Here is a 25,293-nt window from a genome sequence, read left to right on the forward strand (position 1 = left end):
TTTAGCACCTACCCTAGAAAAAGTCTCTGCACAGCCCTGCTGGTCTGTGGAAACTGTGGTGCTGTGACTGGTGTTTTTACCAGGAAGCTGATGGGCCCTGTGCTGCTACGACTGGCCATCATGGGCAGACACTAGGGCTTCGGGGGTGGGTTAAAGAACCAAACCATGTCCTTTAATTTGCAGTAAACCATCGGAATGTGAATATTCATGAACCACGTATGGGTGGTGTACACCCATACAAATACAACTGCAGTACAATATTGCAAGGTAAACTAAATGAGTTTTCACCAGGTACTTATGCAATTTTGATTTCCTTGTTGAGTCTATCTCTATTGGCTACTAAAATGTGAAATATGTGTACATCTCAGTTTCTTGCGTTACTAACCACGATAACTTGCATGGAAAATGGACAGGTGGCTGCTAAAAGAATCTTCCGCGATCCTCAGATGGGACAAGTCTACAGGCCGGTGAGAATAAAAAAGAAACACCAACGAGACGTCGCCACTATCAGAAGGAGTTTCAGAAATATGGATTCATGTGCCAAGTTAAAAATGAGTTCGACCACCCACAATGTGTAATTTGCGGCGATGTTCTGGCAAATGAGAGTTTAAAACCTGTCAAAATGAAACGACATCTCGAAAGCCGACATCCCGATGATCCTTCTCATTAACATAGCCTATGTATGTTTTTAAAGAAAATAAACCAGAGGAAGAAACTAAAATAAATAAAGTGAGATCGTTATAGCCGTGTTTCTGTCTCTCTCCGCCTCCAGATTAGCTGCTCTGGTGTTGTGACTCTTGGCTCCCGTTTTAGATCTGGACTGGATCTGATGATTTGTGCATTTGTTTTATCGTGATTGCTTTTTTTTGTTCCGGTTCTTGTTAGTTTTAATAAATTGTTGTAGCCTAGGCTATTTCTTACATTGCCTTATTCGTTTTTGCTTGATTGACAGTTGTTAACATGGGTTTGGAATGGGTTTTGGGAAAGTGCGGTCGCCAGACCTCCCCAGTATTTTTTGTGGGGTCGCCAGACAAAAAGTTTAAGAACCACTGATATATATGATCATTCCTCAATTAAAACAGCGTCAACACCAACTTATTCGCAATAATAACGAATTTTAAGAATGCGCTTTGTGTAATGGAATATTAATTGATTTCTTTATAATGTGCTAAATAGTTGCATGCTCGTCTCTTCTCCAAAAGCGGAGGTGCAGAAAGCGGTAGGAAACGAGGCCAGGGAGTCTTGTCAGCTGTGAAACGAGCTCGTTTTTCAGAAATTCGTTGCGCTATTCTCGCTGTCTTTATTTCTACCGATCAGGCTAACCCGAATGATCCCCTTCAGTTTAGCAGTGGGCGGCCAGTCCTTTTACGCACGCGGGTTCCTCCATACTGAAAATATACGCCCAGGTAATAGCACGCACGTCGCAGTAAATATAAATATTTATATTTTTTATTTTAGCTCTTCGTTATTCCGTGTCTAATTTGAATGCGTAGCATGCGTTTTTAAACGAAATCTCCAACGACCATATCGCAATGGAAATAGAGAAGTGGACACACTAGCTTTCCATCTGGCGAATATATTTCCATCTGTTTTATATTTTAAAACAAGCATAAAGTGCCACATGTGATGTACCCCAGCCATTGGGTTGCTGGTGCCGGAATCCCCAGGAGTCTTGACTCTTTACGGTCTCCGACCCGGCATCACGTGCCCGAGCTCTCGGTAAAACACAAGTTTGGAATCTCAGAACGAGAAGGAACCGCGGTGGATACAGACGCTTTCAATGCTGCAGCCAATTTGTTGATAATGGATACGATTTTCAGAATTCGCACGGCACAGACAACTTCGTGTGATTTCTTTTTTTTCATTACACTCGCTTATGAGTTGATCTGGACCTACGTAAAATGTAAAGCAAGAAAGAAAAAAAAACCCATTGGGAGCGTGCAGATGGATTGCGATAAAAGACTGCTTCGCTTCGGGAGGGATTACTGTACATTGACACCAAACGCAATGGTTACAGGAACTTGTCACTCCACAACTGTAAGGTACATTTTGAATGACTGTTCTGCACTTCTTCGATTGGTGTTCATCAGTCAGTTGTAAGAGGTGACCGAACGTCTATCGTCCCCATTGTTTCATTCATGGCAAAAAATAAACATTTTCGTTTTTACGAAGTAAACATTTCCATTTAATTTACGGAATGTATTAGATTAATTAACATTTTAATGTTTTATGGTAGGCTACGTTTTATTTTCGTGCTTTTTGTCTTATGATGCTATCGATGGATTCGTTTGAAAAATAAAGCCCGTATATCACGATGCTGTTTGACCCTCACCCGCGCTATTACAGGGCCCCATTACCAGCGGCACTATCATGACTGATGACGAGGAGGTGACGGCACCTAAACCGGTATCGGATCATGGCCCGGGTCAGGGTGAAACCCTGAGGGATGACGAAGAAGGGGGAACAACTAGAATTCCTATTCCCGACCGGACTGTATTTCGGGAATCCGGCGGACGCGATCCAACCCCGGATCTGGTCTCGGATGACGAGGAGCAGGTTCCCTATCCTGCCCTCGCTCCCGTGGTCTTCTTCTGTGTTAAACAGACCACGCGTCCTCGTAGCTGGTGTCTGATGGTGGTTTGTAACCCATATCCTTTGCGCTGCGCCTCGCACGCGCTGCTGTTCTAGCCTCGTGCCGCAGTTTGTATTAAGGAGTGTTAATCGCTTGGTGCGCCGAGAACGCCCGAGGATGGATATTGAAAATTGAGTACTTGTATTCGATTGTAGTGTGCAGACAAGCAGGCATTTGATGGAGACTGCCTCTTCCATAAAATCTTGATTCATTAATGCATATTAGTTCTGCGATTTAAATGTGTATGCCACAGAGGGTTGCTATTTTATTTAACCATAGATCATGGATCACTTAAAACTTCCTGCTGAGGCCAATTACAAGTTCAAGTACAACTGTTATTTATAAGTAAAGAACAATTGATTTTAAATTTTAGGAGGCCAAATCCAACTGCAAAGGAAAAAAATAGGCCTAATAAATGGATGGCCTGATAAATAATTATGTTCTCATTGAAGAACACCAGTGTGTCCGAGGAAGGTTGGTGGTTTTTAGCAGAGCATAATACTGTAGCTATAAAGGTAATTGGGTGCTTGCAATTAAGTGAAAGTACTGTTTTTCCTTTGCTGACTTAAGATGGTTACGAATTGTTCCCATGTGAAATTTGTCCATTTGACTGACAAACGTAAAACAAGGAGAAATGGGGTCAAACACAGTAAACTGTTCCGTGTTAATTAAACTCTTTATCATGTGGTCTGGAGTGTAAATGTAAATGGTTGGCATTTATATAGCACCTTTATCCAAAGGGCTGTACAATTGATGCTTCTCATTCACCCATTCATACACACACACTCACACACCAACGGCGATTGGCTGCCATGCAAGGCACCGATCAGCTCTTCAGGAGCATTTAGGGGTTAGGTGTCTTGCTCAGGGACACTTGGACACAGCCCGGGCGGGGGATCGCACCGGCAACCCTCCGACTGCCAGACTTACTGCCTGAGCCATGTCGCCCCTGGAGTGTCCCTGGCTAGACTTCGTATGCACCTGTATATAGATTTGTGTATCGGAATGAGAAAAAGGTAAATTTGCAGTCAAAAGCTTCAGGGCACCAATGGAAGCAATGAAATTTAGCTTCATCCAGCACTGTGTCCATTGTAGATTGGTGGATGAGGATGCCTGCACAGCAAATAAATTATGTAATGCAATAATGAGTAAATAAAATAAAAAGCTTCTACTACTGTGGGTATGTTGGCTGCAAGAGGAGGTTGCCGTACCAACATGGGCAGTTAGCCAGTGTGGGACTTTGCTGACGTTTCAGGAGATCAGTAGTGCAACCACACCGGCCCCTCCCTGGAAGCCTCCAGACGGTTATGCGTCATGTGTGACAGGCAGATCGACAGCCAGCTGCCCCAGTTCTGTGACCACCGCTACCGGCCGTGGTCAAACTATGGTCGTTATGAAAGCCGTTATACAGAATATCTGAGTTCCTCTGAAAGTTCTGCGTTTTGTGGAGTGTGGTTTGTGTTTAACTGAGCTGTGTGATGGGAGACGGAGCTTGATCTCACTCTAGAACAGGGGCTCGTGTTGAATGTTGGGCCTGACTCTGTGTGATGGGAGAAAGAGCTTGGTCTCACTCTAGAACAGGGGCTCTTGTTGAGTGTTGGGCCTGACTCCGTGTGATGGGAGAAGGAGCTTGGTCTCACTCTAGAACAGGGGCTCGTGTTGAGTGTTGGGCCTGACTGTGTGATGGGAGAAGGAGCTTGGTCTCACTCTAGAACCAGGGGCTTGTGTTCAGTGTTGGGCCTGACTGTGTGACTTTCCCTTTGCACACGTGACCATACTCTCAATGCCCCTTCACACGGGCGGTCATGCTCAGTCGCTGTGATGTAATTTGGTACCTGCTGTCTGATTGTGTGGAAATATGCTGTTCTTTGAGGCAGTGGCTGTGCTAGGCTGTGCTGTTGTCACAGCAGTGTTTCTCAACATGTTGTTCATGGTGCCCTGTCGTTGCAGGCCTTGTCCTGTGGTGTTATTTGGTGGACTGGTCAAGTAATCAGAAGGTTGTGAGTTTGTGTATCTGTGTTTTTGCGTAAGTGTTGCATCGCATTCTTAGAAAATAAATGTTCCATTAAAATGAAGAGGGGAGGTTCTAACTAGAACTATAATGAATTCTCCAAGAAGTGCTCCTGCTCAGCTGTGTAAGTAGGTGGTGTGTACACCTGCCCCAAATAAGCACCTCAGGCACATACCCAATTGACCCAGTTAGATAACCACTGCTGCTAACTTTAGTCAGCTGTTTTTTCCTGTGAACAACATTAAGTTTTGTGTCCGAAAGAGACAAAGAGGGTGCGGCCTGTAGTGTAGTGGTTAAGGGACCCGCAAGGTTGGTGGTTCGATCCCCGTTGTAGCCACAATAAGATCCGCACAGCCGTTGGACCCTTGAGCAAGGCCCTTAACCCTGCATTGCTCCAGGTGGGATTGTCCCCTGCTTAGTCTAATCAATTGTAAGTGAAGCAAATTATTTAATGTATTTAACTCTCTTGGTTTTCTTTCTCAAAAAACACCAACACTGTCTGAAGCTGTCTTTATCTAGGGCGTCAGTAATAGACCTGACTGTGGACTCGGCACACAAAGCAATGATTTCTGCTGCAGTCTCCAGTCCGCGTGGTGATTGACAGACAGCCAGACCACTGGAGGGAGAGAAAAACAGGATAGCCAGGAGATTACTGGACAGAGGTGCCAAAAACTGCACAGATTATGGCTGCAGTGTTTGTGTTTGGATGTCATTGATTGATGTTGCATGGCCCCAATGCATACTCTTGCCTGAAAGAAGTACAGCCAATGCCTTTGACCTTCAGATTATGCTGAATCTATTCAAATATGCATTGTAAAATGCAGACCTTATGTTTTAGCATTCATAGATGGGAAAAGACAAATCAGTATGGAAGCACCAAAGTTCCAGGACGTAGTTGTCCTTCTACAGGTTAGCCCCTCCCTACTTCCTGCTTCCAGTCACTTAGGCTGTTGTCCTGTATGACTCTGTACTGTCAGGCTGTTGTCCTGTATTCCTCTGTGCTGTCAGGCTGTTGTCCTGTATGACATGTATGTGTTTGGCACACAGGGTTTCTCAGTATTGTCAGGCTGTTTTCATGCTGCTCTGTACTTCTAATGGTTTGATGTAATAAACATCAAGCGGCTCCAATTTAATATTCCATGAAATGAATATACATATTTGTAATTAATATTTTGAATCACAAAAGGTTTTACAAGGTTTGAAAATATATGCTGTCCCATTCAGGTTAAGCCTTAAAACAAAGTAATACAATAAATAAGTACATTTGAATTCATATGAAATAATCCAAGCTCTGTCTAAACCATTTTCAAAATCATTTTGTAACTGTGGAACTCTTTTGTAAAGCTATTATGTACAGTAATATTATCAGTAAGAGCAGCACTGACAGAGAACAGGAATATTAGCAGTAAGAGTGGCACTGACAGAGTTGGGCCGTGTGTTTTCACTGCATTTGCTGGACCCAGTTCAGCAGGTCAGAGTTTGGTCAAAGGGCACATCGGCACTCTGCCGCGCGGATGCACATTTGCACGTCACCGTGGCGACCTGGAGCTGCGCTACCGTGATGTCACATCCACTCTGGCTTCACTGAGGATTAGCCCGACTGAGGTATCGCTAACACCCTGAGGGTCTCTTCTGCAGAACTTTGGAGAAGGAAAGGAGCACTGTGTTTCTCCATTATGTTTCTACTCCAAACAAGTGCTGCGCAGTGTATATTGTAGTTTGTTTAGTGTAGTAAGAATTACCGCCGCCATTTTGTCTTCACTTTAAAAAAAATTTATTGTATCTGATGCTGTCGTAAACTACCAAGCACCAGAAGCCATGTGATATGCTTCTTGGAACAAACATCACTGATGTCTATTGGTGTTGGTAAGACAGGCAATCTGCAGCAAGGTTGTACAGCTTCTGTGTGATCATGTGATTTGTTTCTTTTCAATGACATGGAGGCTGCAAGGCCTTGCTGCTGATTGGCTGTCTTATCAATATATACAGATATCGGTGAGACTTTTTCTGGAAGCATTTCACATGACCTGTTTATGGTGGTGTTTGGTTTGGTGGTGTACTCCCACATCAGGTCAGAATGAGGCCAACGATCGGCATAGTGGTGTTTATTCTTATTAAAAAAGATGTGTATCGTGCAGCCCTTTCATATTCTGCAGCTGAGTCAGAGCTTTGAGGTTCGATTGCCCCAGATACAGAAATATCCAGCATTCAGAGCAGCTGCAGAATATTCCGGCGTATTTCTGCTTGGTGGCCAGCGCAGTTACCCCGCCAGCAGACTGTCTGTCCCACCTCCCCCTGAACCGTGGGTCGGCCCGCTGCCAGCCTCAACTCCAGAAAACCTCGGCCTAAAGCACTTTGACACTGTTATAAGGTGCATATTGGCAATGTAAAATGCAGCCCAGTCTATGATTTTGTGTAGTAATTCAATTTTTCACAGTTGAACTCGGTAGTTCGGTAGACAACATGACGTGACAGGGTGATATTATCACAGCAGGCACGGTAATAATAATAGTAGAGTTGAAGAGTCTTCAACTTGCTATTGCACCAGCTATAAGTATCAAATCTTAATTTCAGCCCCACAAATCCACAATCTGCAGTACTCCTACTGAGAGAAATCAATCATTTATCAAGTGGTCATACTGATTTCTGCAGTGCTAGCAGCGTCAAAAATCCAAGTTTGAGTCTTTCAGCTAAGCACTTTCAGCTAACTAATTAATGTCAGCTGTCAATCTAGCTGGCTGTGTTCACTGCACCCCTTACCACATAGGGGGGAGGTGAAAATAGTTCTGGGTAACATAGGAAAATAACACACTGGAGCTGATTCAGAAAAAGGCTGGCAAGATAGCAACTGAAAAAATGGAAATAGTGATAAATTATACAACCAATCGCTGTTGGTGTATGAATGGGTGAATGAGAAGCATTAATTTTACAGCGCTTTCGATAAAGGCGCTGTATGAATGCCCACAATTTTCCATTTACCATATATGTCCCCACACATACACTCAGTGAGCACTTTGTTTGGTATTTATTAGACTTATTTTTTAGACTTATTAAGTCTTCTGTTGTAGCCTATCCACATAGAGGTTTGATGTGTTGTGTGTTCAGAGATGTTCTATTGCATACCACTGTTGTAATGTGTGGTTATTTGTATTACTGTCACCTTCATGTCAGATTTGACCAGTCTGGGCCTTTTACTCAGACCTTTCTCGTTAATAAGTCGTTTCTGCCCACAGAACTGCTGCTCACTGGATGCTTTTTTTTGTTTTTCGCACCATTCTCTGCAAACTGTAGGGACTGTTGTGTGTGAAAATCCCAGGAGATCAGCAGTTTCTGAGATACTCAAACCACCCTGTCTGGTGCCAGCAATCATTCCACGGTCAAAGTCACTGAAATCACATTGATTGATGAAGTATTTTTTGAGGTCATATATGTTCCAAATTAAAAAGAGTATACATGCTTGACCAATCTGTCAGAAGGTATATTTCAAATGTTTAAGTTATAAACATTGATTGTAAAGTAAAAACCATGCACATGTCACAGTAGAATGTGGGGGAAAAGTTTAAATTGCGCAATTTTGGGGTTTGCATGAAGTAGGGGTTGTCTTTGGGTCAGTGGCTGTAGAAAACCACGATTCACACAGCTGTAGGGCCCTTGAGCAAGGCCCTTAACCCCACATTGCTCCAGGTGGGATTGTCTCCTGCTTAGTCTAATCAACTGTAAGTGAAGCAAATTATTTAATGTATTTAACTCTCTTGGTTTTCTTTTCTCAAAGAAACAGCAACACTGTCTGAAGCTGCTCACAGCTCAGTAATGACTGCTACTTATTTCCTGCTTAAGGAACTCGTGTCCCAGGATATAACTAACAACATGTTGTTGATGATGATTTTCTTCAGATGGCAATGAAACGGTGACCAGTCTCTTAGTTCCTCCGGTGTAGAAATCTGTTTAATTTCCAACATCACAATATGTCCTCTCTGGGTCTTGTTTCACAGTTTGCGTGCTGGCAGACATCAGGCGAGGAAGAATGTGCGCTCTCACAAGCTTGCTCATGCCAAATATTTATTTCAGATGCATAAGCAAAAAAAAGCAAAAGAACAGAAAAGCATGGCAGCCAAAGTCCCAGTCCCCACTAACCACTATATCTACACCCTGCAGCTTTTCAGCATAAAACATGTATTTGTTTAAATATGAAATGCTCTTTTTCAGGAGGCAATAGCTTAATGCAGGTAATTGGTTTGTTTCCATAACGGCTGTTGGCCTGAATAGGACAGATTGATGGCTCAGGGAAGGTCAAGGTCCTCTAGGCCTCATTGTAAAGGGGAGGGAAGAATACCCATTTAATTTAATTAATTCCAAAATCATTATACATTGTGGGTGGTCTGTATTAAATAAAGAGAGGTGGGGATGGTTCTACTGATGAATATTTCAGTGCATGTAAAAGGATGTTGTGTTGTTGTGGTTCTGTGTTCTGAATGTGGAATGGCTACAGAGTGTTCTTATTTAAAACATATTTAAACTGGGTCATTTTCTTGAAGAGTGGCAGTTTGAGTCCTGATAAACAAGGCCGCATTAATTCTGCCCTGTTGGTGTAAACCTGTTGGAGCCTGTCAGTCTGGAGTGAAGACGCCTGATTAGTTATGTAATCCAGTGCAGTGCTCTCTGTGTGCCTTCCTGTAGACAGCAGAGTTTTACATGGCTGAGTGCGTTAGATCACCTGAAAACCTTGATTTCAGACTCCATGAAAGGAGCACGGGGCAGCGAAGGCTAAAGGCCTGGCGTTATCTCCCTTAGTCAGATAGAACGTCAGTGGGCATCTGTGTTCATCTTCCCCCTTTCCTCTGAGCGTCTGTGTTCATCTTCCCCCTTCCCTCTTTTCCCCTCTGTTTTTCTCATTTTTGAGGTTTAATTTTCAGACATACCGTAATGCTCTCACTTCCAGGATGAGTGGCTTAGCCATGTCCTCTCCACACTTTGTTATTTGGAAGCAGGATTTTTCCCAGCTTTGGCCTGCTGCTTAACTAACCCATAACTTCTGGAAATGCACTCAACACCGATGACATTTGATATCGAAATGTCACATTCACCTAAAAATGATCCCTAAACATAAACAATTCAGGTGCAGATATCACACCTAGAGTTGGTAGTTGGTCACCATATGCCATATGCCATCCTGCAGCACAAATAAAAATGGTTGTCTTTGACCTCAATAATAATTTCCCAGAAAATGTAAAAAAAAAAAAAAGGTTTTATAAATAAATGGTTGGCATTCATATACTGCCTTTATCCATACATTACATTATTTTGTATCATAGATTCTCAGTAAATGAGGCCAGGTTTATTACAGTTTTTTACAATCACTTTGACACTACCTTGAGGTCATTTTTCAGAACTATAGACACAAAACTCAAAAGGGATAATCAAAATGCACATTTTCCAACTCTTAACTCTTTCTAAACATCAATTGCTTGGGTACAATATACATAAACCAAAAATAATTTGTTCATTGAACCAAATCACTTGATGATACAACTTAACATTCAAAGTATTAGCATTTCACAATCAGATATACACATTAAATGTGAAAATACTGTCTTTTCATTCATTACAACACATCTAACTACCGATGTATCCAACTACTCAAAATGATAAATAACTGAAACATTACTCCGAAAACATAGTTTTATGGAAAAAGATTACTTGTAACAACATTCCATGTTTAGATCATATCACAAATGTTTTAGGATAAATTTATCGATTGACACTTTTTTTTCTTTGGAACAGGATCAATTTTACAACATTATCATTGAATGTAATATTGCATCACCATCCTTTGTCACAGAGGTTGAGCTGTTTTGAGCTGGTGGTCAAATGACTGATGATTGATTTTACATGGTGGTAAGAGCAGGAGTAAGGATGTGTATCCACCTGCAACAAAATGGCGACAACATTTACAGGCTGTCACATTACAATTTTTTACAATGACTTCGACCCTAATCTCACAAGCTTCTGCTTAATTTTCTAAACCTTAGATGCAACACTTAATGGTAAGCACTTGTAACAGCCCATTCGCCTGTTCAAATCATGCACTGTGCATTCATATCTTTGAAGAAATCTTGCACTTCCAAACTCATTGGTTCAAATTCCTCATTTTTCATGAAATACTATGGGAACATTTGTTTAGATTGCCCACACAAAAGATACCTATAGCTTTACTTTTTAGTTGTTTACTGTATACTTGATATATGTTTCAGTATGGTCTTTTTGTGGTTCTAAATAAAGGGAATAGTGGAAACAGTAGAAGAGAGTGGAATCATTTTTTTTTTTTTTTTTTTTTTTTTGAACAAACAAACAAACAAACAGAGCAAAAGTCACCAAAGTTAACTATCCAAACACTGCTTACCTAGCCAACTAAAAATACCGATACACAAAGCAAGTCACAGAGACAACAATTAAGGTTCACAGGGAGGTAGGGAGGGATGGGGAGTTTCCATGAAACTATGCTTTAGCAGGAACGTTGCAGTTATTTATCTTTTTGAGTAGTTGGATACATTGGTAGTTAGATGTGTTGTAATGAACGAAAACACAGTATTTTCTAATTTAATGTGTGTATTTAATTTTGAAATTAAATACACGTAGGCTTGCTGAGGTGTCGGTGGGTTGTCTCTCGTGGTTGTCCTTGACTCCTGTGCACGTGGTTCGAGTACATGAGCATGCTGGTCATCCTCCTGAACTGTGTGACCCTGGGAATGTTCCAGCCCTGTGAGTTCAAATGGTCCACCCTCCTGCAGGTGAGTTTGTGTCTGTGTGTGTGTGTGTGTCTGCCTGTGTGTGAGTGTGTGTGTGTCTGTCTGTTTGTGTGTCTGCCTGTGTGTGAGTGTGTGTGTGTGTGTGTGTGTCTGTCTGTTTGTGTGTCTTGCCTGTGCGTGAGTGTGTGTCTGTGCGTCTGTGTGTGTGTGTGTCTGTCTATGCGTGAGCGTGTGTCTGTGCGAGCGTGAGTGTGTGTGCGTTTGTGTTGGTGTGTATGTGTATGTATGTTTGTCTGTGCATGCGTGTGTGTGTCTGCATGACTGTGTGTGTGTCTGTGTGTGTGTCTGCGCTTGTCTGTGTGTCTTTCTGCGCGTGTCTGTGCGTGTGTGAGTATGTGTCTGTGTGTCTGCGTGAGTGTATGTACGTGTGCGTGTCTTCGTGAGTGCATATGTGTGTCTGTGCGAGTGTATGTGTGTGTGTGCGTGTGGGTGTGTGTATGTCTGTGCATGAGTGTGTGTCTGTATGCGTGAGTTTGTGTGTGTGTTTGCCTGTGCGTGCGTGTGTGAGTGTGTGTGTATGCATGTGTGTCTGTGCATAAGTGTGTGTCTCTGTGTGTGTCTGTCTGTGCGTGTGTGTGTGTGCATGTGTGTGTCTGTCCGTGAGTGTGTCTGTCTGTGCGCAAGTGTGTGTGTGTGTGTGTATCTGTCTGTGTGTGTCTGCGTGCATGAGTGTGTGTCTGTATGAGTGTGTATATGTATGTGTATGTGTGTCTGTGAGTGTGTGTGTGTGAATGTGTATGTATGTCTGCGTGAGTGTGTGTGTGTGTCTATGCATGTCTGTGCATGCGTAAGTGTGTGTGTGTCTTTCTGTACATGAGTGTGTGTAGTGGTAGGGGGTTGGGTTCACCTTTGTCTATGTGTAATTGTGAAGGGGGGATGCTTATACCTGTGTATTTTTTTGTGAGTGGGGGGGGGGTCAATTTCATGTGTAATTGTTGATGGTTTGGAGGTACACTTACTGTCGACTGTCTTTGTTTAGCTTTGGAGATTAATTTGAAATTCATGTCTTTGACAATTTACTACTAACTACTTTTGTGTGACAACTATACAATATATGTGTTACAAAGGAAGACTGTGTTAAAAGTAGCAGAAAATGTGTTGTCCTTAACTAGATGTGGAGATGTGTTAAAAAAATGACACATTATGTGTTGTTTTTAACAAATCATCTTTTAGACTGTGTAATAGGCTGGGGAGATGCTGTTTGATTGTAGCATTGCCACTGCAGCCTGTTTAATGTGGCTCCAGGTGATCCTTTGTGTCTGACTTTGCTCTTCCACAGGTTTTTGATGACTTCATTTTTGCGTTCTTTGCTGTGGAGATGGTCCTCAAAATGTTGGCGCTAGGGATTTTCGGGTCTAAATGTTACCTGGGCGACCCATGGAACCGGCTTGACTTCTTCATCGTCATGGCCGGGTCAGTACATCTCTCTGACTCTCTTTCACACACTCACTCACACGCACACACACACACACACACACACACTCTCACACGTGTGTGTATGATTTGATGGGAAGGCTAATGGTGCGCCGCGGTGGGCTAAAACGCTCTCTGGAGTCAACGCTGAGCAGCAGGGCTCCACAGGGCCTGTTCATGGGAAACAGCCTCAGCAACCTAGACCACACCCAGTTATTGTACAGAATATATTTTACCCCCATGAGTGAATGGAAATTAATCATAGCAACAGTAATAATGCATTTTCTATCACTTAAATCAAGTCAAAGGGGCACATTGGCCACTTGGGGCAAAAGGGGCAGGTACTCGGGCACCTGGAGTTACCCCCTCTGCGTGTGCCTGCTTGTGTTCCCCCAGAGGGGGTGAGGGGGACGGCAGGCCCGGCCTGCTCGCCCTGGTGGGGGTGATTTACAGCGAAGCACCGGAACATACCGCAATGTCGCCCTAACTTCAGCAAGTCTGGCGTTTGGTCCATGAGGTTTCCTAGACAGACAGAACACAATGTTCTTTCAGCTTCTGCCATTACATTCACGCTCAGGCCTTCAGTGTTCCCCTCATCCTGAGCGACTCGCTCCGCTTGCATTCCTTCAACATACAAACCGTTTTTAGAGCTGCAGTTTGGGTTAAGTACCTGCTTGGAGGGTGGCAATTCCCCAGTAATCAAACACCTTAAATCAATATCTCTATCTCTCTCTCTCACTCTCTCTCTCACTCTCTTTCACTCTTTCTCTCACTCCCTGTCTCTCATTCTCAGTCCCTCTTTCTCACTCTCTCACTCTCTCTCGTTCTCTCTCTCTCTCTCACTCTCTCGTTCTCTCTCTCTCACTCTCACACTCTCACTGCTTGTCTCTCTCTCATGTTCTCTCTCTCTCTCTCATTTAATTTTTTTCTTATGTTGATGAAACATTGTGGTGTTGCCGGGTCTCACACATTCCCTTAAAAGCTTATTTTATGTGTTTTTGTGCATGGCGAAACTGAAAGGCTGTTAAAAAGTTTTACACCAAAACATTTTACTGAAATAAGGTTGCAGTTACACTTAATTCAGATGCTTTCTCAAAAAGTCAATTCAAAATTCTAACTCAAATGTAATAATGATGAGGTGAAAATATGCATAGTCTTCTGCAGTCGCCAGTGAAACTGTGTTTGTCTTTGGACGATCATTATCATTTAAACATCAGCTTAATACTTAATAACTTCTGGCAATATGTAGGACTGGTGTTTTATGAAGGTACAGGACAATTTGCTGGAATACAGAGCCAAAGAAAAGTCTCTTTCTGTTCTGTACTATTTCATAATTGTAATTGGCTGCATAAAGATCTTTACTCATTACCTTTTGAGTGTAAATACATTTTTACTGCCAAAATAATAAGCAGAGGGAATGGGATCACTCCTTTAAGGGAAGGGAATTTCTCACAAGTGAAATTATAATCAAGATGATTATAACTATGATACAGCCTTTATCATAACTTGTACTATGATTGTCATAATAACAGCCTTTGGATCTGATAATAATACGGTGTTATGGAGTAGCTAAGTGGACAGATTAAGAGATAGACTTGTTGTATTGATGTAACATGTGTTGTAACAGTGCCATTTATAGTTTTGGAGAGCAGATGTTAACATGTTGCTGTTTTGAAATTCTCTTCAGTGTACTCTCACCAGGGGAAGCCCTGCAGGTTTGTGAAACAGGAAGTGATGTCAGCTGGATTGGCGGTCCTTGCCTTGTGATTGGTTGGACTCATGCTGCGCTGTGCTTCTCTCCAGGATGTTGGAGTACTCGCTGGGAGGCCACAACGCCACATCAGCCATCCGCACCGTTCGTGTGCTCCGCCCCCTCCGCGCCATCAACAGAGTCCCCAGTGAGTGACCGCCATGGCACACACACGCACACACACACACACACACGCACACACACACACTACACAAACACATGCACAGACACACACACACACACACAAACAGACTACACACTACACACACACACACACACACACACACTACACAAACACATGCACAGACACACACACACACACACACACACACACACACACACATACACACAGACTACACACACTACCCAAAAGTGTTTCTTTACAAAGCACATTTTGGCCAGTACATTTCACTAACGGAAATCCTGAACTCACCAAACCTTTCCCTGTACACCTAGCTGTTTTGGTCAAAGTTAAGGACCAATGTTTGTTGGCATTGGCATTGTTTGATTGCGTAACCAAACTCCTGGAGAAGGGCTGGACTCTGTTCTTTTCTGGAGTTGCTCAAGGTGAGAGGTGCCGGGCGGGTGTGGGGATACTCACAAGCCACCGGCTGAGCGCCACTGTGTTGGAGTTCCACCCGGGGAACGAGAGGGTCGCCTCTCTGTGACTACGTGTCGCTGGGGGGAAAGCTCTGACTGACGTTTGTGCTTATGCACCAAACGGCAGTTCAGAGTATCCGGCATTCTTGGAGTCACTGGGTGGCATCCTGGAAAGGGTGTCGCCCGGAGACTCCATAGTTCTGCTGGGCGACTTCAACGCTCACATCGGCAATGATGGAGAAACCTGGAAGGGGGTGATTGGGAGGAATGGCCTGCCTGATCTGAACCCGAGCGGTGTCTTGTTATTGGACTTCTGTGCTGGTCATGGATTGCCGATAACAAACACCATGTTCGAGCATAGGGTAGCTCATAAGTGTACTTGGTACCAGAGCACCTTAGGCCAAAGATCGATGATCGACTTTGTGGTCGTATCATCAGACCTGTGGCCGTATGTCTTGGACACTCGGGTGAAGAGAGGAGCAGAGCTGTCAACTGATCACCACCTGGTGGTGAGTTGGATCAAGTGGCCAGGGTGGCTGCCGGACAGACCCGGTAAACCCAAATGTGTAGTGAGGGTGAACTGGGAACGTCTGATGGAGGCCCCTGTTCGTGAGGTCTTAAACTCCCACCTCCGGAGGAACTTCTCACACATCCCGGGGGAGGCTGGGGACATGGAGTCCAAGTGGGCCATGTTCAAAGCCTCCTTTGCAGAGGCGGCAAGCAGGATCTGTGGCCAGAAGGTCATCGATGCCTGTCGGGGCGGCAACCCAAGAACACCAGCGGTGAGGGAGGCCGTCAAACTGAAGAAGGAGGCCTTTCGGGCTTGGCTGGCCCGGGGGTCCCCTGAAGCAGCAGACAGGTACCGGGTGGCCAGAAGGGCTGTGGCTTTGGCAGTCGCTGAAGCAAAAACCCGGGTATGGGAGGAGTTCGGGAAGGCTATGGAGAAGGACTTTCGGTTGGCCTCGAGGAAATTCTGGCAAACCATCCGACGACTGAGAAAGGGAAAGCAGGGCTTGTCTCAGGCTGTTTTCAGCAGGGAAGGAGAACTGCAGACCCGGACTGGGGATATTGTCGGGCGGTGGAAAGAGCACCTGAACCCGAACAACACGTCCTCTGTGGAAAAGGCAGAGCCCAAAGACTCGGGGGAATCTGCACCTATATCCCTGGAGGAAGTTGCTGAGGTAGTCAAAAAGCTCCTCAGTGGCAGGTCGCTGGGTGTGGATGAGATTCGCCCTGAGATGCTGAAGGCTCTGGACATTGTTGGGCTGTCTTGGCTGACACGCCTCTTCAGTGTCACGTGGAGGTCAGGGACAGTACCTGCAGAGTGGCAGACCGGGGTGGTGGTCCCCATTTTGAAGAAGGGGGACCGGAGGGTGTGCTCCAATTATCGGGGTATCACACTCCTCAGCCTCCCTGGGAAAGCTTACTCTAGGGTGCTGGAAAGGAGCAGCGACAGTCTAACCTCAGATTCAGGAGGAGCAATGTGGCTTCCGTCCTGGTCGTGGAACAGTGGACCAGCTCTTTACCTTGGCGGGGTTGCTGGCGGGGTCATGGGAGTTTGCCCATCCAGTCCACATGTGCTTTGTGGACTTGGAGAAGGCTTTCGACTGTGTCCCCCTGGGGAACCCTGTGGGGTGTACTGCGGGAGTATGGGGTACCGGGGCCGTTGTTACGAGCCATCCGGTCCCTGTATAACCAAAGTGAGAGCTGTGTCCGCATTCTCGGCACAAAGTCAAGCACTTTTTCAGTGGGTGTTGGACTCCGCCCAAGGTTGCCCTTTGTCACCGGTCCTGTTTGTGGTATTGCATGGACAGGATCTCAAGGCGCAGCCGAGGTGAGGAGAGTGTCCGGTTTGGTGACTTTGTTCTCTGCCGGAAAACGGTGGATTGCCCCCTCCCGGTTGGGAATGAGTCTTTGCCCCAAGTGAAGGAGTTCAAGTATCTCGGGGTCTTGTTCACGAGTGAGGGTAGAAGGGAGTGTGAGATCGACAGGCGGATCGGTGCAGCATCAGCAGTAATGCAGGCGTTGCACCGGACCGTCGTGGTGAAGAGGGAGCTCGATTTACCGGTTGATCTACGTCCCAACCCTCACCTATGGTCACAAGCTTTGGGTAGTGACCGAAAGAACGAGATTGCGTATACAAGCGGCCAAAATGAACTTCCTCCGTAGGGTGGCCGGGCTCAGCCTTAGAGATAGGGTGAGGAGCTCGGACATCCGGAGGGAGCTCGGAGTAGAGCCGTTGCTCCTTCGTGTCGAAAGGAGCCAACTGAGGTGGTTTGGGCATCTGATTAGGATGCCTCCCGGGCGCCACCCTCTGGAGGATTTCCGGGCTCGTCCAACTGGGCGGAGACCCCAAGGTAGACCCAGAACCCGCTGGAGAGATTATATATCTCTCTTTGCCTACTGCCACCGCGACCCGACTCCGGATAAGCGGGTGACGATGGATGGATGGATGGATTCTCATGATTAACAGTTTAACCATGTGTGCAGTCTCATGAAGGAGAATAAAACATATTTAAATGAAGTCATAATTTTAAGATATCCTACAAAGTGCTGTCTTGTCCGGCTTATCCATTGCATTCTTCTGCATGTGAGTGTGATTTACCTAACAATTTCAGCGTATTAACATTTCTCTCCACGCGTGCATCAAGCGTGCATCTTCAGGGAGCCATTTGCAATGCATGAGATAGGAGCCTACTGCGGTACATAACGAATAACACATTTCCTGGGAAACACTGCCTTTAGCTCTCATTAGGTGTAATGAACTGTTCTCTCTTATGGTGGCATTTTTTCATAAGACAAACGGTGCAGGCTCACACCCAGTGTGGGAGAGGAATGGGGATGTATTTTGTTGCAGCCATTAATAAACGGCGGCCTGTAGCGTAGTGGTTAAGGTAAAATGACTGGGACACCTAAGGTCGGTGGTTCTAATCCCGGTGTAGCCACAATAAGATCCGCACAGCCTTTGGGCCCTTGAGCAAGGCCCTTAACCCTGCATTGCTCCAGGGGAGGATTGTCTCCTGCTTAATCTCATCAACTGTACGTTGCTCTGGATAAGAGCGTCTTCCAAGTGCCAATAGTGTAGTGTAACCACAGTGAAGAGGCAGGCGACAGTTTATATTCCCCCTCATTTGATGCGGACGGTTCAGCTGTACTGACATCAGTGTTGGGAGCTGCCTACAGCGGATAGTGACAGAAATGCATTGAACAGCCTGGGATCCGTGATTTCCTTCTTTTCTGTAGCTGCCTTTATATTTTACATTTACGTTTTAGTCATTTGGCAGACGCTTTTAATCCAAAGCGATTTACAAGTGCATAGGTTCTTCCACAAGTCAAAGCTTCACATCCATAACTAGGAAAATACATAGGAAGTGCTGTTTTAAACATATAATCATTATAAGTTAGACAAGAGGGATAGGGATATCAGAAAGGGGGTGGGGGAAATCAGGAGGAAGGACTAAGGTAGAGTTTGAAAAGGTGTGTTTTTAGTTTGCGTCGAAATAGGGGGAGGGATTCTGCTGTCCTGACAGTGGTAGGCAAATCATTACACCACTGAGGAACCAGAACGGAAAACAGGCGTGAACGTGCAGCTCGGCCGCCAGGTGCTCATAGTGAGGGAACCATAAGGCGACCAGAGCTGGCAGACCGGAGTGGTCTAGCTGGGGAGTAGAGAGTGATCAAGGATTGTATGTAAGGTGGGGCACTCCCCTGAGCAGCCTGAAATGCCAACACTAGGGCCTTGAATCGGATGCGTGCGGCAATAGGAAGCCAGTGGAGGCCAATGAGAAGCGGGGTGACATGAGCCGACCTGGGCTGATTGGTGATTTAGGCGGGCTGCAGCATTCTGGACCAGCTGGAGGGGCTTGATGGCACACGCTGGAAGACCGGCTAAGAAGGAGTTGCAGTAATCCAGGCGGAAAATGACGAGTGCCTGGACTAGGAGCTGGGTGGCTTTCTCCGTCAGGAGATGACGGATACGGCGTATATTGTCCAGAAATAACCGGCAGGTTCTGGCAGTGGAGGATACTTGTGGAGCCAGGGTGAGGCAGTTATCAAGCATTTCCCCAAGATTCTTTGCCGTATGGGAGGAGGAAACTAGAAAGTCCTCAACAGTCAGTGAGAGGTCGATTGACGGAGAGGACTTAGCCAGGATGTAGAGAAGCTCAGTTTTGGCAAGGTTAAGCTTCAGGTGGTGGGAAGTCATCCACGCAGAGATATCAGCCAAGCAGCCAGAGATCTGTGTGGTGACCTGGGTATCGGGGGGGAGGAAATAAAGAGTTGGGTATCATCGGCGTAAGAGTGATAAGAAAAGCCATGGGAAGAGATAACAGAACCAAGAGACATAGTGTATAGCGAGAAGAGGAGAGGACCGAGAACCGAGCCCTGCGGGACTCCATTTTGTAGGGGGGAGGGTCAGAGACTGAGCCCCTCCAAGTCACCTGGTAGGAGCGACCAGAAAAGTAGGAGGAAAACCAAGCGAGTGCAGATCCTGTGACACCCATCCCAGTCAGTGATGAGAGAAGAATCTCATGGTTGACTGTATCGAAGGCGGCCGACAGGTCGAGGAAGATGAGGACAGAGGAGAGGGATTTGGCTTTAGCAGAGTGGAGTGCCTCAGTGACCGCGAGCAGGGCGGTCTCAGTGGAGTGGCCACTCTTGAAGCCGGACTGGTTTGGGTCATGGAGATTGTTGTGAAGAAGATAAGTGGACAGCTGCGAGCAGATCCCCTGTTCCAGAGTCTTAGTGAGAAAGAGAAGAAGAGAGACAGGCTGGTAGTTGCTCAGAGCAGAGGGGTCAAGAGTAGATTTTTTGAGCAGGGGAGTGACTCTGGCCCTCTTCAGGGAAGAGGGCATGGTGCCGGAAGAGAGGGAGGTGTTGATTAGAGAGGAGAGAAAAGGGAGAATGTCATTAGATATAGATTGTAGAAGGGGAGAGGGGATGGGGTCAAGAGGACAGGTGGTCGGGCGGTGGGATGTAAGGAGTTTCAATGTGTCGGAGTCAGAGAGGGGAGAAAATGAGGTTAGGGAGTTGGGGAAGGTAGGAGGGTCAGCAGGGGGAGAGGGTTGGGAGAAGGAATTGCGAATGGCATCAACCTTTTCAAAGAAGGAGACAAAGTCATCAGGTGTGAGTGATGAGGGGGGTGGGGGGGGAGGGGGGGCCAGAAGAGAGGTAGAGACAGAGGAGTGAAAAGATGATAGGAGGGCATGGAAGGAAGCTATATCACTGGGGAGACAGGACCTTTTCCATTTTTTCGCTGCCTGCGGTTGGGTTTGGACAGCTTGTAGAGCATCAGAAAGCCAGGGATTGGGGGGGGGAGGCCCAAGCTAATTTGGTGGTGAGGGGACACAGAGAGTCAAAGGAAGATGAGAGGGAGGACATGAGGGTTGTAGCAGCATCATCGGGAGACATTCGAGAGAAAGACTCCGCGGATGGTAGGGAGGAGAGGATTGCAGATGAGAGGGTGGAGGTAGACAGGTGGCGTAGGTTCCACCGACAGGTGACAGTGGATGGTGGGAGAGATGGATGGGTGTTAGAGGAGAGTGGAAGAGAAACAGAGATGAAGGAGTGGTCAGATATATGGAGTGGTGTTACAGAGAGGTTGGTTGTTGTGCAGCTCCTTGTGAAGATGAGGTCAAGAAGGTTGCCTGCTTTGTGGGTGGGAGGGGAAAGTGTGAGGGTAAGGTCAAAAGAAGAAAGGAGGGAGAGAAAGGTAGACTGGGTGGACTCTGAGTTGAGATTGAAGTCACCCAGGAGGATGAGGGGAGTGTCATTTAAGAGCCTATGGCAGTGTTTCAGTCCGGTTCATTCAGCACCAAGATCACGCTCTGGATATTCTCTCAAATGCTGTCATGTCTGTAATAAGGCTTCCCCCACACATCGGTGTTTCCAGCAACTGTGTGTGTGTTTGTGTTTAAAAGATGAGAGGCACAGCTGTGTTATGTATGTATGTATGTATGTATGTACATGTGTATGCCTGTTTACTTTCTGTAATTATTCATGTAGCAGTCACAGTGAAAGGTCTTTGGGAATTTGACACAGGGTGATGTGTTTTTTGGGTAATCAGCAGCCCAGGTTTGTGAGACTGTGTAACAGGGCGGGTGTATCGGCTATTCTGCAGGTATGAGAATGCTGGTGACACTGCTCTTAGACTCGCTGTCGATGCTGGGGAACATCCTGCTCCTCTGCTTCTTTGTCTTCTTCATCTTCGGCATCGTGGGGGTGCAGCTCTGGGCCGGGCTTCTGAGGAACCGCTGCTTCTTACAGGATGATCTGAAGACGTAAGAGCCACCACTCTCAATCCCTCCCTCTCTCTCTCTCATTCTCTCTCTCACTCTCTCACACTCTAATTCCCTCTCTCACTCTCACTCTCCCTCTCTCTCTCACTGTCTCTATCTCTCTCTCTCTCTCACACTCTTTGTTTCTCTATCTCTCTCTCCTGCTTTCTCACTCTCACTCTCTCTCTCTCTCGCTCTCACTCTCTCTCTCACTCTGTTTCTCTATCTCACTCTCTCCTGCTATCTCTCACTCTCTCACACTTGTGCTCTCTCACTCTCTTTCCCTCTCGCTCACTTTCATGCTCGCTCTTTCTTGCACTCTCGCTCACTCTATCTCTCACTCTATTGATTTCTGTCTCGCTCTCTCTCTTGCTCACTCTCAAGTGAGCTTAATTCATTCTCCCATCAGGCCCCATGATGCTCGGCTGTTGTGAATGTTCAGTAACGCCTGCGTCTTGCTTTGCTCTCATCAGGGAGTACAACCTGTCGCACCTGAGCCCGTACTACAGGCAGGAGGAGGGCCAGGAGAGCCCCTCCATCTGCTCCACTGCCAGCCACAACGGCATGCTGCGCTGCCATAACCTCCCCCCCCTCAAGCAGGACAAGGTGGAGTGCCGACTCAACGTCTCCCACCAAAACCTGGCCCTGTACGGGTTGGACGGGGCCGGCCGGAACAGCTGCATCAACTGGAACCAGTACTACAACCAGTGCAAGCCGGGGGATCACAACCCCGACAAGGAGGCCGTCAACTTCGACAACATCGGATACGCGTTGATTGTCATTTTCCAGGTGTGCTGCCAGACCTCCCTCATCAAATACAGCCTGGCAAACTGGGGTAACTGGGCTTGAAACCTGAAGGTTAGGAGTTCACATCCCAGGTTAATTCCAAAAGTTACACCCTTGAGCAGTTGGGGGACAAGGAGGGCTGTGTCTGTTACTTAATTAGTCCTAACATTTACGCCATCTGACAGTTTAGCAATGCTTCTTGATAAGCGCATGAATGACAGCCAAACACTGTTCTTGGGTCCCTATATGAGATGTTTTACTGTGATCTAATCTATGAGTGAACCAGTGATGGTGTATATAGCAAATTGACTCAGTTGGTCAGGGTAATTGATGAAACTAAAAACCTGTATAAACACCAGCCCTGAAGGACAGGAATTGTCTACCCCTACCATTGAGTAGACTTTATACCCTTGGAAAGGTACTACAATAGACTTTCCACCCTTGAGTAACTGGCAGGAGTTACGACAGTAGACTTTACTCCCCTGAGTAACTGGCTGGAGTTGCTCTAGTAAAATGTACACCCCTGAGTAACTGGCTGGAGTTGCTATAGTAAAATTTACACCCCTGAGTAACTGGGTGTAAAGGAGAGTCTGACCTGTGCTGTGAATGACACGTTGAGAAGGGAGCAGTTCTGGAAGTTTCAGTGGATGAAATGCTAAAGAATAACAACATTAAAAACAGCATTATGGGTATTAACTACCTATTGGTTCATCAGGCCTCAAGTTGCCTGTAGATGGGTTCTTGCTGCTGGGCACTGTTTGAGGTCTTTGGTCCCAGAGCCTGTCAGGGAGAGCAACCAGGCACCAGATGGAATGGCCGCACATTTAATACGTGTTGCGATGAGGCTAAATGACCCTCTCTGTGAACGAAGCCCTCCCAATGAGGGCGCAGGAGCATTTGGGAAGAGCGTGGATCAGGCACCACGCGAGCTGTGATTGGATGTGTGCTGGATAACGCGGGGTCGCAGAGCAGCCTGTTCCACATCCAGGACAGGGGCGTGGGGGTTAAACAGGGTTTGTGAGGGGAGTAACAGTCCCTTCTGGGTCTTGTGCTCTTCATTCACTTAAGACACCACTCCATCAAAGCAATCCTAATGTGCCATGTGTTTCATCAGACCTCGGTCAAATACGTCATTGTTTTGGATTTACCTTTCCTGGTGCAATTGAGCAAACCAAGAGGACCAGAAGGTGGTTTCATAGAGTGTTTCATAGGTTCCAGTATAATAGACAAGTTTAGTAAAGCGTAGAAAATGCCTGGGTGTAATGATTGCTGTAGTCAAGTCAAGCATTGGTGTTCCATGTTCAAATCCACAGCAGCACAGTAATGTGTGATACTGTCTTCTTCTGAAGTACAGCACAGTACACGTGTCTTTAAAAGTAATGCTGAAAATACGATGAAGTCCAGACCATATAGATTTCACTACAGGAGTTTGCTGCACTAACAAGCTGGCTGTCGTTCTTTGCTGCTGAAAAGTGCAGTCAAGGTTTATCCTCATTTCCACCCCATTGTTTCTCCTTTTGTGTTTGGCTACCACTCACTTCTGAGAAACCGCAAGCACACACAAAAAAATGTTGCAGTCAAGCTTTGTAGTCAAGAGACAGTTTTTCTAGAAGGTTCTCCACAGAGGTGAACACTTTCAGCTGATAGTTGTCTGCAGTGTGAGTGAGTGAGTGCCTGCAAGTGTGTGTGTGTGTGTGTGTGTGTGTGTGTGCAGGTAGATTGCTCTCAATTAGGTACTTCTGGGGCTGGACTGAAGAAAGGATGAGACTGAATAATTGTTTTTGCCAATATTTGCCTGTGATATCAAAGCCAGTCTCTCAGAATGATTGCTTGGTAATTGCAAAATTTTAACACATATTTGTTCACTTCAATAAGAAATAGGTAAAAAGAGAACCTAAAACTCCACCTAGTACAATTCCTTAAAAATATTAATTTTCTTGCTTGGTAGAAGTTAATATTTGCCTGTATGATCTCTAAGCTAATTGCCTGGATCAGAATCTGATTGCATGGAAATTGGAAAATGTTTGCAGAATTCAAGACCTTTATTCTTTCACTTCAGGATTGAAGTTTTATAAATATTCAATAAATATCAAAGGAAAGCCATACAAAAACATAATTCCTTATTGTTCATTTTCTTGCTGGATGGTGTGGATGCAAATCTGCTCTGAGCAAAGTCATTATTTACACAGAAAGAACTGGGTAAACCCAATAAACTGCTTGGGGGAAGAAGGCTCATTTGAATATGTGATCTTGGTGACAGTAGAATAACAGTAGACATTTTGAGTATGAGGTCATTTAAAATCCACACTTATGAACTGAAGTTAAGCACCGCTTTGTGGAATTGAAATGTGCGCTGGGTTGACCCCCTCCATTTTAACTCTCTCCCTTCTGTTCTCCCTGCAGGTCATAACCTTGGAAGGATGGGTGGACATCATGTATTATGTAATGGATGCACATTCCTTTTACAACTTTATATATTTTATATTGCTCATAATAGTAAGTAAACTTTGTTCATTTATGTATTGAATTTTTTTTGTGCATGAAATGTAATGTGCTGCTTTATTGCATATTAGTTCAAATCAATGAAATGGTGCAGATCGTATTTATGTTACAGCAGACAATATGAGTATATTCTGCAGTGGTGTTATCTGTGGTGCTGGCACCATACCAAGCAGTGGTGCACACTGCTTACTCCCCGACTGTGTAACCTTGCACTCAGACTGCCTGCAAAAAGCTGCGCTTCGCACAGTTCAACAAAAGCCCTGGAAAGAAACTCTTTAAAATCTGTGAAGTTAAGTTAACTGCCCTGTTAACCACTGGTTTTCCACCCTCCCTTTACCTGGGAGTCAGGTGTGAAGACAGCCTGGGCAATCAGTAGCACTAATTGTTCAGTTAATTACCTGTGAGAAAAGAAAACTGATTTGGATTCGAGCACCAGATTTGATGACCCCTGCTGTAGACGATTGAGGCAAAGCTTCGAACTAACAGCTCTGTTATACTGTAGCCTGTAGTTTTAGTTA

At 45.5% G+C, this 25,293-nt stretch overlaps 1 protein-coding gene across 1 annotated transcript in view; it reads left to right on the top strand.

The window, feature by feature from the left end:
- The first annotated feature begins 2,616 nt into the window (after window positions 1–2,616).
- LOC133115330 (voltage-dependent T-type calcium channel subunit alpha-1H-like) overlaps window positions 2,617–25,293 on the top strand; it is a 56,422-nt gene continuing 33,745 nt past the window's right edge. Inside the window, 7 exon segments of the mRNA XM_061225183.1 lie at window positions 2,617–2,648; window positions 11,335–11,431; window positions 12,729–12,862; window positions 14,666–14,760; window positions 21,331–21,490; window positions 21,961–22,276; window positions 24,677–24,769. Coding sequence (XP_061081167.1) covers window positions 2,632–2,648; window positions 11,335–11,431; window positions 12,729–12,862; window positions 14,666–14,760; window positions 21,331–21,490; window positions 21,961–22,276; window positions 24,677–24,769 — 912 coding nt within the window. The 5' untranslated portion in view covers window positions 2,617–2,631.

This window comes from Conger conger, chromosome 16 (assembly GCF_963514075.1).
Source record: "Conger conger chromosome 16, fConCon1.1, whole genome shotgun sequence".
Lineage (NCBI taxonomy): Eukaryota > Metazoa > Chordata > Actinopteri > Anguilliformes > Congridae > Conger > Conger conger.